The following is a 20,876-nucleotide window of genomic DNA, read 5'->3' as shown; positions in this document are numbered from 1 at the left end:
GCATTCTGGGAGTTGTAGTGTAAATTTTTCCTTCAGTTGTTTATTAATAATCATCATTTATAAATCACAGTGAACAGGGAGGGTTGACAGACACAGAAATGGCTGATTGGATCTTTCCTTCCTGGACTACCGAAATAACTGCTCCCACTCGACAGCTGAAGGTCTGACAGCAGCATTTAGAGGTGACTTCATTTCATCCAATAGAATCACTGAGATCAGTGGATCCACTCGCAGGGTGAAGTAAAGTCCTCAAACAGTTTCACCTTTGTGAAGTTTGACATGTGAACTTCCACCACCGATGAATAACAAACTGTCTATTACAAAAGAAAAATACACATCACAACCAGGACTGATCAACACACAACATCTTGTTCCTACAAGTGTACAAAACAAGACAAGAGACAAACCTGACGAACCACAACTCGTACCAACATTCAAAACATTCATTTACAATACTTCAAAGGGTGTTGCTGTCACCTAAGGGACGGTTACTAACGTGACGGTTACTAAAGTGAGCGCTACTAAAGTGACCGTTACTAAAGTGACCGCTACTAACGTGACGGTTACTAAAGTGACCGCTACTAACGTGACCGTTACTAACGTGACCGTTACTAAAGTCAGCGCTACTAAAGTGACCGCTACTAACGTGACCGTTACTAACGTGACCGTTACTAAAGTGAGCGCTACTAAAGTGACCGTTACTAAAGTGACCGCTACTAACGTGACGGTTACTAAAGTGACCGCTACTAACGTGACCGTTACTAACGTGACCGTTACTAAAGTCAGCGCTACTAAAGTGACCGCTACTAACGTGACCGTTACTAACGTGACCGTTACTAAAGTGAGCGCTACTAAAGTGACCGTTACTAACGTGACCGCTATAGCGGTCACGTTAGTATACTAAAGTGACCGTTACTAACGTGACCGTTACTAACGTGACCGCAACTAAAGTGACCGCTACTAACGTGACCGTTACTAAAGTGACCGCTACTAACGTGACCGTTACTAAAGTGAGCGCTACTAAGTGAGCGCTACTAAGTGACCGCTACTAACGTGACCGCTACTAAAGTGACCGCTACTAACGTGACCGTTACTAAAGTGAGCGCTACTAACGTGACCGTTACTAAAGTGACCGCTACTAACGTGACCGTTACTAAAGTGAGCGCTACTAAGTGAGCGCTACTATTTGACCGCTACTAACGTGACCGCTACTAAAGTGACCGCTACTAACGTGACCGTTACTACGCTACTAAAGTGACCGTTACTAAAGTGACCGCTACTAAAGTGACGCTACTAAAGTGACCGTTACTAACGTGACCGCTACTAAAGTGACCGCTACTAACGTGACCGCTACTAACGTGACCGCTACTAACGTGACCGTTACTAACGTGACCGTTACTAAAGTGACCGATACTAACGTGACCGTTACTAAAGTGAGCGCTACTAACGTGACCGCTACTAACGTGACCTCTACTAAAGTGACCGTAAAGTGACCGCTACTATAGTGAGCGCTACTAAAGTGACCGCTACTAACGTGACCGTTACTAAAGTGACCGCTACTAAAGTGACCGCTACTAACGTGACCGTTACTAACGTGACGCTACTAAAGTGACCGTTACTAACGTGACCGCTACTAAAGTGACGCTACTAAAGTGACCGTTACTAACGTGACCGCTACTAAAGTGACCGCTACTAACGTGACCGTTACTAAAGTGACCCCACTGAGCAAGCAACGTCTGTGGACGTCCAATTCTAGTTGATATCACGTCCGTCCGTCCAGGCCACAATCTGGACGTCTATATGACAGCCAGAACTAGTCGATAAATGACATTGAGTGAAGTAGTCCAGCCTGGCCCAATTTTGGACGTCTACTTACAGACAGAACTAGTTGAAATGAGACGTTCTGACAGGCCATAATCTGGACGCTTATATGACAGCCAGAACTAGTCGATAAATGACATTGAATGAAGTAGTCCAGCCTGGCCCAATTTTGGACGTCTAATTACAGACAGAACTAGTTGAAATGAGACGTTCTGACAGGCCATAATCTGGACGTTTATATGACAGCCTGAACTAGTCGATAAATGACATTGAGTGAAGTAGTCCAGCCTGGCCCAATTTTGGACGTCTACTTACAGACAGAACTAGTTGAAATGAGACGTTCTGACAGGCCATAATCTGGACGCTTATATGACAGCCAGAACTAGTCGATAAATGACATTGAATGAAGTAGTCCAGCCTGGCCCAATTTTGGACGTCTAATTACAGACAGAACTAGTTGAAAATAGACGTTCTGAGAGGCCACAATCTGGACGTTTATATGACAGCCAGAACTAGTCGATAAATGACATTGAATGAAGTAGTCCAGCCTGGCCCAATTTTGGACGTCTACTTACAGACAGAACTAGTTGAAATGAGACGTTCTGACCGACCACAATCTGGACGTCTATATGACAGCCAGAACTAGTCGATAAATGACATTGAGTGAAGTAGTCCAGCCTGGCCCAATTTTGGACGTCTACTTACAGACAGAACTAGTTGAAATGAGACGTTCTGACCGACCACAATCTGGACGTCTATATGACAGCCAGAACTAGTCGATAAATGACATTGAGTGAAGTAGTCCAGTCTGGCCCAATTTTGGACGTCTATTTAGAGACAGAACTAGTTGAAATGAGACGTTCTGACAGGCCACAATCTGGACGTTTATATGACAGCCTGAACTAGTCGATAAATGACATTGAGTGAAGTAGTCCAGCCTGGCCCGATTTTGGACGTCTACTTACAGACAGAACTAGTTGAAATGAGACGTTCTGACCGACCACAATCTGGACGTCTATTTGACAGCCTGATTTAGTTGATAAATGACACTGAGTAAAGTCGTCCATCCTGGCCCAATTTTGGACGGCTACAGACAACCAGAACTAGTGTAAATGAGACATTCCGATAGGCCACAATCTGGACGTCTATATGACAGCCTGAATTAGTTAATAAATTACATTGAGTGAGGCAAGGCAGGCCCCTTAGAGCTGTTTTTTTGTCATGAAGAGTGAGGTTTCAATGGCTGTTCTCCATTGATCTGCCTGTACAGCATAGACTTCTTAAAAATTAACCAATACTCAGCAATATTCATTGTTTTTAGTAATACTTCAATGATTTTTGGAGGTTTATGTTACTTGCAACTTGTTGCCATGCAAATAAATAGTAGTTTGAATTCAAAATCACAGAGACTAAGCCAAAACCTGAGTACCTGGGAAAATATATATATTTTCATCATAAATGTTGCATTTTGGTGTATTTCCATCAGGTTTACAGTTACAATTGTTGTATAGGAGTTGGAAAACAAATTCAGCAGAAAAATTGGCTACTGGAACTTGGTTAATGGTTATAGTGCTTTATTGTTATAGTGCATTTTTACAAGGCAAGGATAAAAAAATTCCTTTGTTGCATCTTGACTCTATAGAAATGGTTTAAATACCATGGATTCATGTTAGCTTCTTTCAAAAGTGACCAGAATAATGAATATAGGCCATATGGTTGAGGAGTTATTCCTGATTTGGGCAGGTTTTGCCTCCGGATTCAGAGATTAAAAAAAAAAAAAACGTTTTCCGTATGCAGTACCGGCAGCCATCCTAACATCAATAACTTGAATTAATCTATTTATCCACATATTCCCCGTTTGTTAATAATAATTTGTCATTTTTTTATAGAATATAGAATATAGAATATTTTTTATTTAACAACTGTCTCTGTGGTTTGGTATTTAAAACATTTTGGGCTGTAAGGTCGTACGGTATTAATAAAGTTCGGTTGAATTAACCAATCACGTTCTTGTTACCAGACTGATATCCTTCCGCTGTGAAAGTAGTTCTACTTTTATAGTGGTGATTAATAATTTAATTGGGACTCGTAGTGGTTAACATTGCCTTTAACGACTATTTCAACCTTTTATGAAATGACATTGCTTTTTTAATCGAGCCAACTTGCCAGGAAAGTTTTCTATAGTGCTGTCGCACGGATGGATATGAAGTCTGCAAGGAATTGTACAATCACACAGTGGACTTGGCAGTTACTCGGCTCGTGCAGATCGTAAGGTAAGAAATTAAACTAAACTTCCATAAAACCCTAAAACGAAAGTCTTTGTAAAACACACATGACATTGTTAGGCAATTTATCAAGTCTCATTTTGTACATACGACTTGGAAAACAACGTTTGCTAGAATTTTTTTTTTTTTTGGCGCCTGCTAGCAAACCGCTTCGTATAACGTTAGCATAATGTTAGCGCCACTTGGGCCGTTAGGTTAACTTGGTTGTGACTACAGGCAACATTTACAGATCAGGTAGTTTTGCAGTTAGAGGAAATGTGCTTCCTAACTCTCTTATTATTTTATGCATCCAGGTTAAAAACGTTATATTGCTGTTTATTCCTAAATTCAAAATCTGCTTTTTTTGGATGCACAAAAGCTAATGTTATCTGTTTTAAATGGGAGTGCGGTAGGCTTCATATCAGACTTTTCCCTTTATGAATAATTTAATTTGTTTTAGTACGAAAAATAATATAGTTTTTCATATGATTTTCTACATATATTTAAGGCCAGAGGCTGTGTGTGCGAGTGACAGTTAGTGAGAGCCAGCCTATGCTGGCTAGAATGGGCCGTGTGAACTGGAAAAGCTGAATGTGCAGGGGCTAGCCTAAGGGACAGTAAGAGTATATAATATTTCGTAATGACTCATTGAGACGGACTGGGAACATTATCTTTTAAGTAGAGAATGTCGAGCTGTATGTTTACTTCTTTACCTGAGGAAGATGAGGTCGAAAGAAGTATTCCTATCATAAATAAGACAGTAACTTTGTGTTTAGTTGGAAATCTTAAAATTGTCATGTTAGATGTCATAATATAAATCTTCATATAATCTTTAAATTATCAGATGGTGTGATCTTTTTGTAAATTATGGTGGTTTTAATTCTACTGATCTGACATGCCCACTCCAAACTCCCCTGTCCTCAATTTCCGTGACAGCCAGCTGTCGCAAAGCTTAAACTTCTCGAGACTCAACACAGACAACTCACGCTGCTGTCTATTTTGAAATACTTAGTTGTTGAGGATGACACGTCTAAGAAATACAAAATACAATTCGTGTGAAAGCTTTAGAGTGCACAGTTTACCACAGTCCTCAGCTAGTATTAGCTGCTGCAATGTCTAACTACTGTTGTGTTCTTTTAATGCCCTTGTTTAATTAGACTTATGTGTCCTACAGAGGTAATGCACAGTTGACAGATGGTCATCAACCCCACCATGGTTATTCTGTAGAGAATATTTTGAATAATTCAGTATTTTCAGTTGTCTGGCTGGTCCTTTAATATAGTTTTGTATGTGATCAGTCTGCAGTTTCACTTTATTTTCTTGTATCATCATGTAGCTATTAGTCTAATTTGTTGTACTTAACATCGCCATTGTAGAATGTAACAATTCATTTTAATGCAAAATGTTTTTCTGACATCTTAATACACTTGATAAATATGTTTTTTATATCTTCATAGAGAAAAGAAGAGCTGCCAACCAGGTAAGTTCACTATTAAGACATGTCCTTGACATTTTGTTATCATTCAGCTTTGTGGAAGAGTTTCTCTATATTGCTTGAATTAAATTGTTGTGATTTTCTTTTAAAATGAGAAAATATACAAGCTACCTACACTGTTTCCCCACAGAATTAAATCAACATGCAGATAACTAGCATTGTTGATCGTGACTGACTGAATATTCTGGTGTTGACTTTTCAGGTTCATCTAAGTCATACAGCAGGGAGAGGTCCACTGCATGTAAGTATAGCCATTCATCGTATATATAAAATCAGCATGCAGATAACTAGCATTGTTGATCATGACTGACTGAGTCCCACCCGCGTTCAGGCACCGTCTCAATCCCCCTTCTCTTGTTGAGTGAAAGAAGGGCAGCGCATACCTTGTGGATACAGTAACTGTTACAGTAAAATGGTTGCAAAATGTGACTAAATGGAGCCATGCACTTTATCAGCAACAGAGACTTCACACCCCACGGACCACATTTTCTTAACCATAATGATATGTAAAGCAGTCCTCCACCATCATTTCAGTTGCGCTGCATTTGACAAATGTCTGCTGTGTGATCCAAACTCCACAAACATACATTTACGAAGGGAGAGCAGTCACAGGACTGGGATAGTCAGGTATAGGGCGTTCGATCACAAAATATCAATATGTCAGAACGTGTCTCTGCCTAGCAATTAATGTTACAAGTATTTCTTGTGCTCAAGTAGCCTACAACACAGTGACTCGACTTAAAGTTTAAACATAAGTAACTTACTATTAATTTCGAGACGTCTTAGTTTTTTAAGGGAGGTGCTTAGCAAAGGGTCAATTAATGAAGCTGCAAATGGAGGACCCATGAAGCATGGGACGAGTGATTAGCATGGGACGAGTGATTAGCTAACACAATGTGCCACATGAGTTATAGTTGATGGAAATGGTTGTTCATACAGAAGTTTAGATATAAAAAAAAGTTTTAATATAAATGTTAAAAATCTAATTTATTTTAGCCATTTACAAAATACGGAGACGGAGAGAAACTCAAGGTTCATTGAAGAAACCTGCTCCTGACAAGGTTAGGTTCATAGATTCAGTTACCATAGTCATACTCAGAGGTTAACTTACTTCAGTTTCTCAGGTGTGATTTTCCTCCCTTTCTGAAATGGAAAGCCCAGTTTCCCTCATTTAGGGTTAACAGACTCAGAGTTTTCACTATAAACCTGCTTTCTGACACGGGCCTCTGAACAGTAGCATCATTATGTATTGACACAGGCTTTCAATTTGGCTCCTCTGAGGATGTATTCACATGATTTTTTTGTTGTTTGTTTTTTGATATTATTCTTTTTTATTTTAGCTGCTGTTATGCAATGGGATTCTGCTGCGACGGAGGCGCAAATCAGATCTGCAGCTGCAGATCACTTGAAGCATGCCCCGGGACGAGTTGGAGGAGGAGGTTACAATTAGGTCTTGTTAGCAACTAAATTTTTACTCTTTTCTAATTTTAAATACTTTTATATATTAATAGTTTTGTTATTTTCGTTTTATTCAATGTTCACTGTTGTACAATGTATTTTAAATGTGTTCGTGGCTTTTCATCAAAGTTCTTGAATAAAATTGGATAGTGTGAATCTTAAATCGGCTAATTACCTGTCATCCTTACATCTATCCCCAGCAGTGTTACAGCTCACCCCAGTGGGGAGGTTGTAACTATTAGATGTATTAGATGTTCACTTCGATAATTAATGAAGTCCAATACTTTTATGTGTTGTAGACAAATATGGATACTGTGTGTCGACAACTGTTGAGTCATTGATGATCAAACAGAAAGTGATACTATATCATATCATATAAGAATGAATGCTCACTCACTCACTGTCACACACAGATCCAAGTTGTCTATTTCTGCTCAAACATGCATTCTTCACTTTTTATGTTTGTGTCAATTTGAGGACAGTGGAACTTTATACTAATTATCTTTAACGTTTATCCATTTTTTAATATCTGATTAGCAACTCTGGTCATCACTCATCTAATCAGTACAGGACAGTAGTGGTTAATTGTAGTGTGTGCATTTCATTCATGTCAGTGAAGGGTACTACTTTTATAAGCTGTTCTCATTAGTAACCAAGTTTGAATTTTTAACGTTTAATGTCCTGAAAAGATGTGGCCTATATTGCCCTCATGGATATTGTCTTCTGGATGTCCAATAATTGTGTCTTTAACACGTACTTTTATGACATCTATAAAACGTCCAGAAAAGACATCTTTAAAACGTCCGGAAAAGACGTATTAAAAACTTTCATTCTGGCTCCTCTGAGGACGTCTTCTGGATGTTCGGATATCACGTCTTTAACACGTACTTTTATGACATCTATACAACGTCTAGAAAAGACATCTTTAAAACGTCTAGAAAAGACATCTATACAACGTCTAGAAAAGACATCTTTAAAACGTCTAGAAAAGACATCTATACAACGTCTAGAAAAGACATCTTTAAAACGTCCGGGAAAGACGTATTAAAAACTTTCATTCTGGCTCCTCTGAGGACGTCTTCTGGATGTTCGGATATCACGTCTTTAACACGTACTTTTATGACATCTATACAACGTCTAGAAAAGACATCTTTAAAACGTCCGGGAAAGACGTATTAAAAACTTTCATTCTGGCTCCTCTGAGAACGTCTTCTGGATGTTCGGATATCACGTCTTTTTGACGTGTTTTGGACCACTTTTTGCTCAGTGGGACGCTACTAAAGTGACCGTTACTAACGTGACCGCTACTAAAGTGACGCTACTAAAGTGACCGTTACTAACGTGACCGCTACTAAAGTGACCGCTACTAACGTGACCGTTACTAACGTGACCGCTACTAACGTGACCGTTACTAACGTGACCGTTACTAAAGTGACCGCTACTAACGTGACCGTTACTAAAGTGAGCGCTACTAAAGTGACCGCTACTAACGTGACCGCAACTAAGGTGACCGCTACTAAGGTGACCGTTACTAAAGTGACCGCTACTAACGTGACCGCTACTAACGTGACCGTTACTAACGTGACCGTTACTAAAGTGACCGTAAAGTGACCGCTACTATAGTGAGCGCTACTAAAGTGACCGCTACTAACGTGACCGTTACTAAAGTGACCGCTACTAAAGTGACCGCTACTAACGTGACCGCTACTAAAGTGACCGTAAAGTGACCGCTACTATAGTGAGCGCTACTAAAGTGACCGCTACTAACGTGACCGTTACTAAAGTGACCGCTACTAAAGTGACCGCTACTAACGTGACCGCTACTAAAGTGACCGCTACTAACGTGACCGTTACTAACGTTACTAACGTGACCGTTACTAAAGTGACCGCTACTAAAGTAACCGCTACTAACGTGACCGCTACTAAAGTGACCGTTACTAACGTGACCGTTACTAAAGTGACCGCTACTAACGTGACCGCTACTAAAGTGACCGTTACTAACGTGACCGTTACTAAAGTGACGCTACTAAAGTGACCGTTACTAACGTGACCGCTACTAAAGTGACCGCTACTAACGTGACCGTTACTAAAGTGACCGCTACTAACGTGACCGTTACTAACGTGACCGCTACTAACGTGATCGCTACTAAAGTGACCGTTACTAACGTGACCGTTACTAACGTGACCGCTACTAACGTGATCGCTACTAAAGTGACGTTTACTAACGTGACCGTTACTAAAGTGAGCGCTACTAAAGTGACCGCTACTAACGTGACCACTACTAAAGTGACCGTTACCAACGTGACCGCTAAGTGACCGTTACTAACGTGACCGTTACTAACGTGACCGCTACTAACGTGACCACTACTAACGTGACCGTTACTAAAGTGAGCGCTACTAAAGTGACCGTTACTAACGTGACCGTTACTAAAGTGACCGCTACTAAAGTGACCGTTACTAACGTGACCGTTACTAACGTGACGGTTACTAACGTGACCGCTACTAAAGTGACCGCTACTAACGTGATCGCTACTAAAGTGACCGCTACTAAAGTGACGTTTACTAACGTGACGGTTACTAACGTGACCGCTACTAAAGTGACCGCTACTAACGTGATCGCTACTAACGTGAGCGCTACTAAAGTGACCGTTACTAACGTGACCGTTACTAAAGTGACCGCTACTAAAGTCACCGTTACTAACGTGACCGCTACTAAAGTGACCGTTACTAACGTGACCGTTACTAAAGTGACCGCTACTAAAGTGACCGCTACTAACGTGACCGTTACTAACGTGACGGTTACTAACGTGACCGCTACTAACGTGACCGCTACTAACGTGATCGCTACTAACGTGACCGCTACTAAAGTGACGTTTACTAACGTGACGGTTACTGGCATGACCGTTACTAAAGTTGCTGTTGCTAAAGTGACAGTTACTAAAGTGACCGTTACTAAAGTGACCGTTACTAAAGTGACCGTAACTAAAGTGACGGTTATAACGTGACGGTTACTGGCATGACCGTTACTAAAGTTGCTGTTGCTAATGTGACAGTTACTAAAGTGACCGTTACTAAAGTTGCTGTTATTAAAATGACTGTTACTAAAGTGACCGTTACTAAAGTGACCGTTACTAACGTTACATTAAACAGACCAGATGAGAGATGATAAAGAAAAACCTGCTGTAACTAACTCACAGTTCACCAGCTCATACAGTTACTACGTCTTCAAGCCTGAAAACAACAACAGACCTGTACACTGACACACTGAGGTCTAATCTGCCCGGTAACCTGAGGAGCTGCAGCTGATTGGACAATCATTTACACACACACACACACACACACACACACACACACACACACACACACACACACACACGCACACACACTGCACAGCTGAGCTGTGATAATAAATAAGTCCTGTGTGTGTTTCAGCAGGACGTCAGTCAGAAACAACAACTCTCACATTCTGTTTTTATCTCTTCTCCTCCTCTCCTCTCCTGTTTCTTCTCCTCCTCTCCTCTTCCTCCTCCATCTGTTTTCTGTTGACCTCCTGTTGTTCCCTCTGTCTCATGTATCTCTGTTAGCGTAGCAGGTGGCTAACCTTGTTAACAGTTGTGTGTTTTTGCAGCAGTTTGACCTGAAATGTTTGAAATAGTTTCCAATCTTTTTTTTTTCTTTCTTCCTCCTCTTCACTCACTTTATTATCACTTGACTCACTTTATGGCTTCAGTCACTTCTGCTAATTGTTCAGCAGAAGTCCTCAGGTGGTTTTGTTTTATATTTCCTATTTCATGAAGATAATGAACGCATCAGTAAATCATGAGACGACTGAGAGACTGAGAGGAGTTCACGCTCTGTGGCCTGTAGTCACAGATACTGAAGAGACCTGCCAGACACAAAACCACCACAAAGAGACACGATAAACAGCTGTACAGGTGTCACATCACGCTGTGGCATCACGCTTACATCATCCTCAGCACAGACGGCGGCTCATCAGGCTCATAACAAACACCGATCAACCCGACATCAGCCCTGTTGTTACATGAGTGACAGTCGGCCAATCAGAGGGCTCGTCTAACTGTCAATCGTCATGATGTAATGGAGGGAAAATTTAGTTTAATGTGTGTAAATGTGTGTGTGTGTGTGTGTGTGTGTGTGTTACCTTCTTCTTGTCTCTCATGGATCCCTTCCCTCTCACCATGATCTTACATCCTGTTTCAGCCTCCAGCTGCTTCGCTGTCAGACCACGAGGACCCAGAATCCTCCCCACAAAGTTAAACTGATGCAGAGAGAGAGGGAGGGAGAGAGGGAGTTACCATGACAACCAGCCAATCTATCAGCCAATACACTTCTCCTATACAGACCTATTTCTGTTCTGTTTGGTTGGTTTGTAGTAGTGGGTCAGTGCATCTCATTCCATATTAACCACTTTAATCACTTTATATATGGTTCTGATGATGTTTGTAAAGAGCTATCAGGATCACACACACACACACAACACACACACACACACACACACACACACATGCACACACGACAACATCATCTCCTCACACAGCAGGAGCTGAAACACTGACTGTGTGTGTGTTTAATAATGAACATTAATTAACTCATTGGCAACACACTGATCCTGAACGCAGCATGCAGCTTTAACACAAACACACACACACACACACACACACACACACACACACACACACACATACACACACACGTACATCAGGATACTCCTTCACAGGAACGTAGAGTTTCTCCTGCAGTTGGACGGTCGGACCGACGGCGTCCGGCAGCTCGCTGCTCCTCTCTGACCCGTTCAGAGTGTCGTTGTACATGTCCTTCCTCACACGGCTGATCTCTGAAACACACAACACGTCAACACATGTCAGTGTACGCAACACACACACACACAACAATGTTAAAGCGGCAGAGTTTAAGGCAGTTGATGTCAGTTGCGTCCATGTTCCACTGCACATGCTCAGTAGCATTTCCCCGCAGGTCCCCAGACTTTACGCTAACAAAACTCACTTTTTAACAAACATGAACCCTCCATGTATGAAAACACAGAGTAATAACTGAGCCTGTTGCAGCTGGAGCTTCTGTAACCGAGGACGTCCCTGAGGATTTATGGGATTTGTAGTTGCAGTACCATGAGTGACCACAGGCCGAGTGGGGGCGCTGCATTACATCTGTCAATACATCACTGGTTCAGAGGCACAGTGAAGCTGCTGCCATCTCCTACAGGAAGTGACGGTATCCCAAGTAACGGTTGCTATGACGCCCACACCATCCCTGACCTTAAAAGCCCTAAAATTTATTTCTTCCTCCCTGTGCATGCTGGGAAACTTAATGAAGCTGTCTGTGTACTGATTCAGCTCAAAGCAACCAAACTCCTCACAACACCGCCTCACACAGCCAATCATGGGCCAGGACAGCTCTGTGAGAGCCAATCAGGAGCCAGGACCGTTCAGGCTGAGCCAATCAGAAACTAGTAGACTGCTGTTTGTTTCCTGTTTCAAACCAAGTCAACGTTGTTTCTTTCATCTTCAACCTTAACCACGAGTTATTGTAGGCTATTGTTTTGTTACCGTAACCATGACGACGAAGATTTGGTACAAACTATATGGTCACTAAGGTTGAAGGACTTGTTGAATGTCTGGTGAGTCTGCCAATATAAAAAGATTCAAACTCTTAAAAATGTAATTTCCAGTGTTTGTGTGTGTGTTTGTGTGTTTGTGTGCGTGTGTGTGTTTGTGTGTGTGTGTGTGTGTGTGTGTGTGCGTGCGTGTTTGTGTATGTGATGTGTGTGTGTGATTAAACTGTCAGGGTGATTTATGGTCTCTGTTATTAAAACCTTTCTCTCTTTTCTTTTCTTCTGATGTTTTTAGTGATTTGTCAGCTTTTCAAAAAAGTCCAATCAGTTTCCTGCTCTGACCACACACACACACACACACACACACACACACACACACACACATACACACACACACACACACACACACACACAGAAAAACTCGATGTCCTGATGGTTCAGATGATGCACAGACATTTTCAGGATTCAGAAACAACTGTTAGCTTGACCTCCTCACATGTGTAACATTAAATAAATAATTTTACTTCCTGTTTATTTCTTCGGGGATAAAACAGAATAAAACCTGAGACAGAGCAACATTTCTCAGGTTTTACAGTCTGAGGTCGTTTACAGCGTCTGACCTTTAAAATACACAAAACTCAACAATAAAACACAAACAGCAGCACGAGACTCAAACAATCAATACCATAAAACAACAAGGCTGCACGGTCTGGATGTTAGATTATTATTATCATTATTATTATTATTATTGATAAGAGTAAACCTGACACTACGACAAACAGATTTTCACTGTCAATACAGGTCTTATCATTGTTATTGATCAGACTCACACATGATGAGTTTTGTTTCATTCTTCATCCTTTTGGAAACAGAGCTCCACGACAACAACAACAACAGCACCATGACAACGTGACACGTTTGACATTACCAAACTGACCAGTGAAGTATTGATCATCACCACAGTCTGACCTCTTCACTTCATATTTACTGTGATTCACGAACTTTAAAACCAAGAAAAAAAACTTTTCCTGTTGATTCATTAACTCTCAGTTTCACTTCCTGTATGACGTCATCAGCAAACAGCAGGAAGAGCTCAGCTACAACAAGGTGATTAAAGAGAAAAACCTCGTTAAATATTAAACAGTGTTTGAAAGAATTAATGAGACGTCTGGTGTCAGCAGGAAACAGGAAGTGAACAACAGTCTCCTTCCTCTGCAGGCTCACCTGACTTCCTGCTCCCAACATTAGGGGGCGCTGCCACGGCAACGAGAACACGTGATGTTTCTGAACGTTACTGCGGAGCGCACACACACACACACACACACACACACACACACACACCATGCTGCTGTGATAATAATAAGATGCTCCACATAAAACTGCCAGACAGCTTCTTCTGTTGGAGCCAGTCTGATGTATGTGTATGTGTGTGTGTGTGTGTGTGTGTGTGTGTGTGTGTGTGTGTGTGTGTGTGTGTGTGTGTGTGTGTGTGTTGCCTCAGGACAAGCCGACACAAAGAAAGAGAGAGAATGAGGAGGATGAAGAAAGGGGACAAAGAAACATAAAAACAGAAGCAGAAATCTCATTGACGTTTGTACCGACTGTAATAACTAACACAACATTAACATTCAGCCTGGGACCAACACGTCATGTGACTTCACATGTTTAGATAATGACGACTCACGCTGTTTATTCAATATTTATGTTGTTTTAGCGACCTTTGAAAAACACCATTTCCCATGAGGCCACAGACCATCATGAGTCCGTAATGTTAGGTGCGTTCGAATGAAAGTTTCCCTGCAGATCGTCAACGTGTCACATGACGTTAGAACCTGGCGGGAGCGCGGCGCCTGCAGTGTCTCCGGGCTGAACCACCACTGTGACGACAGAGCTTTGTCCTGATTGGCTGAAGGCCACACATGAAGTGTTTATACATTTTTACTCAAAGAACTTCAGATCTATTTTCTTTTTAAGGTTCTTTCCCAAAGGAGAAACAGTTGACACTTTCCTTCTGGCAGCTCATTTTGTACATATGGACACCAACACTGTGGTTTTCATGTCCAGCGGAAAACTGTAGAAACTGTTTAGTTTAGGAGTTTGCAAGTGTTAAAGAAGTAATGTTCTTATAGATCATATTTCTATCCTTTAGTTTTCGTTTCTTTTCACCTCCTGACAACATGGTGGCCCCTGGTTTTTATTCTCATGTCTGTGATTTTCAACTAGAACCACCTCCTCGTGGTCGTATCCCTCCGCCACTCAGATCAGTTTCAGGGCACATCCCTGTTTATCCAGAGTCGTAGAAAATATGAACCATTAGTGTGAAATTGTGTCATAATTGCTGCATGAAATCTTGAGTTATGGCTAAAAAGTGTTTTGTGAGGTCACACTGACCTTTGACCTTTGACCAGCAAAATCTTATCAGTTCATCCTTGAGTTCAAGTGAATGTTTTTACCAAATTTGAAGAAATTCCTTCAACATGTTACAGAGATATTCTGCTCACAAGGCCAAAACCGTGTTTTGTGAGGTCACCACACCCATGACCTTTGACCTTTGACCCCTAAAATCTAATCATTTCATTCTTGAGTCCTCGTGAATGTTCTTGCCAAATTAGAAGAAGTCCTGTCGAGGCGTTACTGAGATATTGTGTCCACGAGAATGAGACGTGGGGATGGACAACCTGAAAACAGCATGGCCGCCGGCTCTGACTGTTGCCTCCACAGCTGTGTCCGTCTCTGTTGACCCGCCCCCTCTTCATGACCCCCTGCCCTCCTGTAATTCTCTCTGCAGCTCTGACCACCGTAACAGCAACAAGAGCAATCAGCAAAGATGTGTTTGTAGAAGAAGAAGAAGAAGAAGAAGTTTAGATTCAGATAAAAATCAACTGATTCTGGAAGCAAACATCATCATCATCACTCTGTAAAGACGATGAAGATGGAAAGAGGAGGACTTCTGCGACTAGATAATGATCCTGAACACACCTCAACATCCACAGAGGACGGTGAAATCCGACCTGAACATCATCAACATCTGAGGACAGACGTCCGAGCAGGAGTCTCACTGAGAGAAAAGCTTTTTAAAAAGGAAGAAAAAACTACAAACCAGAACTGAAAGAGTCTGAGCTGCTACAGAAACCGGTTTCCTGAGTCCTGATCACACAGGGAGCAAAATGTCTGACTCTCCACGTCCAAAATAATCCAAGGTCCACAGAGAGACGTCATCAACGAGATAAAAAACTATTTAGTACAGATGAAGAAGACGCTCAAAACTTCACTGAATATCAGCGAAGAACTAGAAGTTTCAGGTTACATCCCTTTTTATCCAGAATCATATAAAGTAATAACAATTTGTGTAAAATGTTGTCATAATTGCTGAGTGAAGTCTTGAGTTATGGCTAAAAAGTGTTTTGTGAATTCACACTGACCTTTGACCTTTGAACATAAAATCTAATCAGTTTGTTCTTGTGTCCAAGTGAAAGTTGGTGCAAAATTTGAAGAAGTTCCATCAAGGCGTTACTGCGATATCGTGTCCACGAGAATGAGACGGACGAACAACCTGAAAACAAAATGGCCTCCGCCTCTGACGGTCGCCGGCGCGGAGGAATACAAACTAAGGATTGTCTGAAACAAAGCAGGAGAAGCATCTACAGCAGGATGGACCAGGACCAGGATGTGAGGTTAAAGACTCCGCCCACACCCTCCAGGTAGCGTCACCTGTCCTTATCTCCACCCTGAACGACCATCAACCCTCTGATACGACCCACAGGAGCGTCTCCTGAAGAGACGTCCCATCTGGCCGCAGGTGTACCGGACCTTGGTTGTCATGGTTACAATAATAAACACGCGGACTGTACCGAGAGCGGCGTAACTACCTTCATCGCCATGGTTACTAAAATAATGCAGATGGCTTGGTTTTGCTTTGCTCCTGTCATCATTACTACGACCACTAGATGTCGCCTAGCAACAAAACCTAACTATGATGTCATAATAAAATGCTGCACAGACGACCTGTGGGAAGGAGGATCTGATATAATCATAAACTTGGCCCCTACAATTCCAAATCTTTCCATATTTCATACTTTTATTTTATATTTTTTATTTTATTTTTATTTTATATCTTTTATTTTCGATTTTCTATATTTCTTTTATTTATGTTCTTTGTAACGTGTCGTATGAAAGACGTCAAAATAGAAACGTGTGGGTCTCACAGTGAAGCTGTTCTTTATACAAATGTTGGGGTTTTTGACACACACACACACACACACACACACACACACACACACACACACACACACACACACACACACACACACACTCTGTCTCTGGTTTTACTGTCTGTCTGCAGAACTGAGACCATTACAGCAGGGACGCCAGCCAAAGGGAATTCTGGGTAAATTGATTTTCCCTACACACACACACACACACACACACACACACACACACACACACACTTGATTTTAGCCCCTGAATTAATTAATTAGACCAATTAAATGATGAATAGCTGCACTTAGTGTAATTGAGAGAGAGGGAGGTCAGCGAGGAGGAGGAGGAGGAGGAGGAGGAGGAGGGAAGCAGATGAAGACGTACAGAAGAAAAAAAGTGAATACAGCGTGGTGCGTTCAGGAGATGCTGGGAAAGTTCAGTGCAGACGTGAAACATAAATCTGCTTCTGTCAACTAACCATCAAAACAGACACGTTTGTCAGAGACGTTTGTATTTTCCTGATGTGGGATCTCTGTGTGTGTGTGTGTGTGTGTGTGTGTGTGTGTCGACCAGTTGACTGTCTGAAGGTCATTCACCCCCCCGTACCCCCCCCCTTCCCCACTCTGTATGAATCATGAACACAACACTGAGCTGTTGTGTGTGCAGACGTGTCCTCACTCATGTTGTTAATCAGTTCAACATGAAGTAATAAAAGTCGTGGTTAGAGGAGGCGACGTGTCGACGACACTGATGTTCAGTAAACGATCACATCACGAAAATCCAATACAAAATCTATCAATATATATCATTGGGCTCCAGACTGAACAGAACAGAAGAAGAGGCCACATCACGCTCCTCCTCCTGACACCGACTCCCAGTTCCTCTTAGAAAACTGAGTTCAAGATCCAGCTTTGAAATCTCCTTTCTCCGTGTTTTATATCTGACCTTTGACCTCCAGTGACCAGCTCGTAGCCTCAGATCCTCGGACAGCGTCTGTTAGTTGTTCCTGAGGCCGAACTAAAACCGATAGGTGACAGAGGTTTCACAGTCAGAGCCTGAAACTCTGAGGGAATCAGCTCAGAGTCACCGACCTCTTTTAAATCTCTTCTTAAAACTTTTATCATCGAGCTTTTCTCTGATTTCACTGAATTTTACTGACAACTTTAACTTTTTGGTTTTTGGTTTTATTGCCCTCTTGCTGGTGACTCTGCCTCAAACATAAATTCTTTATACTTACTTATTTGCACATGTACAGAATGCCTTTTTTGTATTTGTATATGTTTTTGTATATAGTATTTCTAATTTATCTTATTTATTCTATAGCTTCTGTTCCTTTTCTTATTTTATTCTTTATTACATTTGTCCCCTTGTGCTGCTGTGTCAGTTTGAATTTCCTCTACGGCGGATCAATAAAGGTTCATCTTATTTTTATTTTTATCTTATCTCTGGTTTATTTGCACTAATAATAAGACACTTTAACAGTATTTCTGATTGTTGCCTTATATGAGCTGCATGTTTTAATTTGCTGCCTTCTGTAAAACACTTTGCAACATGGGTTTATTTATTTTATTTTATTTCCCCCTGGGGATCAATAAAGTATTCTGATTGAGTCATAGTCAGATTCAGACATACATGTAGTGGTAGAAATACTCGAGTGAAGTACAAGTACCTCAGATTTTTACTTCGGTGCAGTTGTGGAGTAAATGTTCATGTTTTCTTTTTTCATCCATTGAAGGTTTTTCTCTTCAGATTCGGTCTGAAACCAGTGAAGCCGTCTCCCTGCAGAAACAACAAACTGTTCCAGATGTGCTCAGTGTGTGTGGGCTGTGACTCTGTGATCAGCTCCAGATGTTTCTGCTCAGCGGCTTCACCTGTTCCCCAATCAGCAGGTGAAACAAACACGTCGGCTGAAATATTCTCACTGGGAATTTAAACTTTTAGCTGTTTCTTTTTTTTTTTATCTTGTTGTGATTTTATTTTCTTCATAAACAGAAATGTGTTTTTAAGATGAAACTTTTTACAGATTAAACAGCTCGATGTTTATTGAAGTCGTTAAAATCAGCTTCTTAGTTTCTTTGATACAAACTAATTCTGTTTTCTTATAATTAGGATTTTTTAAAAAGTTGCTAATCATATGAAAACAGAAAAACAATTGCTTTCTCTGAACATGTTTCATTTGATTTTGTTTTTTGTTTTAAAGTACCACTAACGCTATCAAGAAAAAGATCCTGATTATTTTATTTTCATGTTGCAGATTCTGTATTTTAGTTTTTAACATTGTCGTCTGAGGCTGATTTTAGAAACTGGAACCAGAGTTTTAGGGTTTTTGAAAAGTGACTGAATTGATGAATGAATTATCAGAATAGTTGCCAATGAACTTCTTTATTAATTGATACTGACAGAGCCTATATGCAAATATCATATATATATTTATATCTATATATATATAGATATAGATATACATAATATGTTTATGTATGTACGTTTATATTGTATATATATCCATCCCAAAGCCTGTCAGTATATGTTGATATTATAGGGTCCAAAAGTCTGAGACAGACTGCTCAAAATTAATTAGAAAAATGTAGAAAAAAGCAAAAAAAATGTTTATATGTATGTTGTTTTAATAAACTTACAATATATATAATGTATATGGTCACAATATGTTATACCATATAAAAATCATCATGTAGATATTTTAATATATGTACATATACAGGTTTTACTATGAGTATTTCATATATCCAGAGGATGTATTTATGTGATAATAATATAGGTGACATATATGATGTATGGGACATATAGTCCACAAATTTCATATATTGTATGGGAAGTCATTCAGCTGCTTATTAAATACTTTAGCTTCATTAAAACTATAAATGACTTTAATCAGGAGTTTCATGTGTGTTTTTACAGATCGGGATCAGACTTCTGGTTTTTCTCGAAAAACTGAATCTGAAAATGTTTTTTTATTTTTTCTAATGAAACTCAGACAGAGAAACTGATGGGTGTAGAGACAGACAGGTGTAAAGACAGACAGACAGGTGGACAGGGGGTCCGGGTCTCACCCTCGTCCAGCAGTCTCTCCAGGTGCTGGAAGATGCCGCAGAAGTTCGGCAGACTGCTCATCAGCTTCTTGTCGTTCATGAGCTGCATCAGATAATCCGGACTGGGCCTGGGCTTCTCCTTCCCCTCCATCTCCCCCACCATGGTCCGACAAAGACCCCCGCACACGCCCCAACAACACGAAACACCGAACAAGACCCAAAAGTGGATCCGGATCACAGCGGACCTCCTGTGTGTGCGGAGAGCATGAAGATAAATCCAGACCCGCGGACCCAGACCCGGTCCCGAAGCGGTTTTTCTCTTGTCTCCTCTTGTTCTGCTTTTAATCCCACAAGTTATGAAGATGAAACTCTCCTCCGGCCGGTGGACTGATCCGGATCACAGGAGAACCGGGTCTTCTCCCTCCACACGCTCCAGCGGCTCCGGTTCTGTCCCCCCGGCTCTCTCTCCGGAGCTCCCCGGTGCTCAGCGGCTGTCTGTCGGCGAGCAGCGGCTTCGTCCCTTCGCTCCGTCCCGTCCTCCACGCACACTCTCACACACGCACAGACACACACACCGAGGCAGGGACCTGCAGGGGGACAAAGTTCAGCAGCAGGAAACTCAGCCTCCAGAATAAAAGCATGCGCCTTCAGAGTAAAAGCATGAGCCTTCAGAGTAAAAGCATACTTTTATTTGCTGAAAGAATCACATTAATGATCTGAATGTTTCGTGTTTCAGGGAATAAGAGATCAACGTGTTGATCTGATCTTTTTCTGAACACAATGAAATATTAAAGTGAGGAGGCCGTGATTCCCCCAGATCTGGGCCGACGATTGCCCACCACTGTTTCGCATCACTAAACTAAAGATCAGGAAGTTTTCAGAACAAAAGGCTGTGAAAACACACAATGATCCTCAGTGTGAGCTGCTCTCACATCGACACTGGACACATTCATCTCTCCATTCAGAGCAACAAACAAAGAGGCAGTTTACTCAGGTCCGAA

The 20,876-nt window shown here is 41.3% G+C and overlaps 1 protein-coding gene and 1 long non-coding RNA gene across 2 annotated transcripts in view; one reads left to right on the top strand and one right to left on the bottom strand.

Moving 5' to 3' along the window:
• LOC130181308 (protein quaking-B-like) overlaps positions 1–20,626 on the bottom strand; it is a 28,491-nt gene extending 7,865 nt beyond the window's left edge. Inside the window, exons 1-3 of the mRNA XM_056395387.1 lie at positions 19,897–20,626; positions 11,757–11,893; positions 11,201–11,317 (exon numbers count right to left, since the gene is read on the bottom strand). Of these exons, the coding sequence (XP_056251362.1) occupies positions 11,201–11,317; positions 11,757–11,893; positions 19,897–20,038 (396 nt within the window). The 5' untranslated portion in view covers positions 20,039–20,626. The remainder of the gene's footprint in view (positions 1–11,200; positions 11,318–11,756; positions 11,894–19,896) is intronic.
• Positions 3,758–7,201, top strand: LOC130181309 (uncharacterized). The gene is made up of 4 exons (XR_008829561.1): positions 3,758–4,094; positions 5,543–5,565; positions 5,783–5,821; positions 6,921–7,201. It is a non-coding gene; the product is annotated as an uncharacterized LOC130181309 (long non-coding RNA).
• Positions 20,627–20,876: the final 250 nt, after the last annotated feature.

Source organism: Seriola aureovittata, chromosome 14 (assembly GCF_021018895.1).
Source record: "Seriola aureovittata isolate HTS-2021-v1 ecotype China chromosome 14, ASM2101889v1, whole genome shotgun sequence".
NCBI lineage: Eukaryota > Metazoa > Chordata > Actinopteri > Carangiformes > Carangidae > Seriola > Seriola aureovittata.
This window is presented reverse-complemented; position numbering and strand designations above follow the sequence as displayed.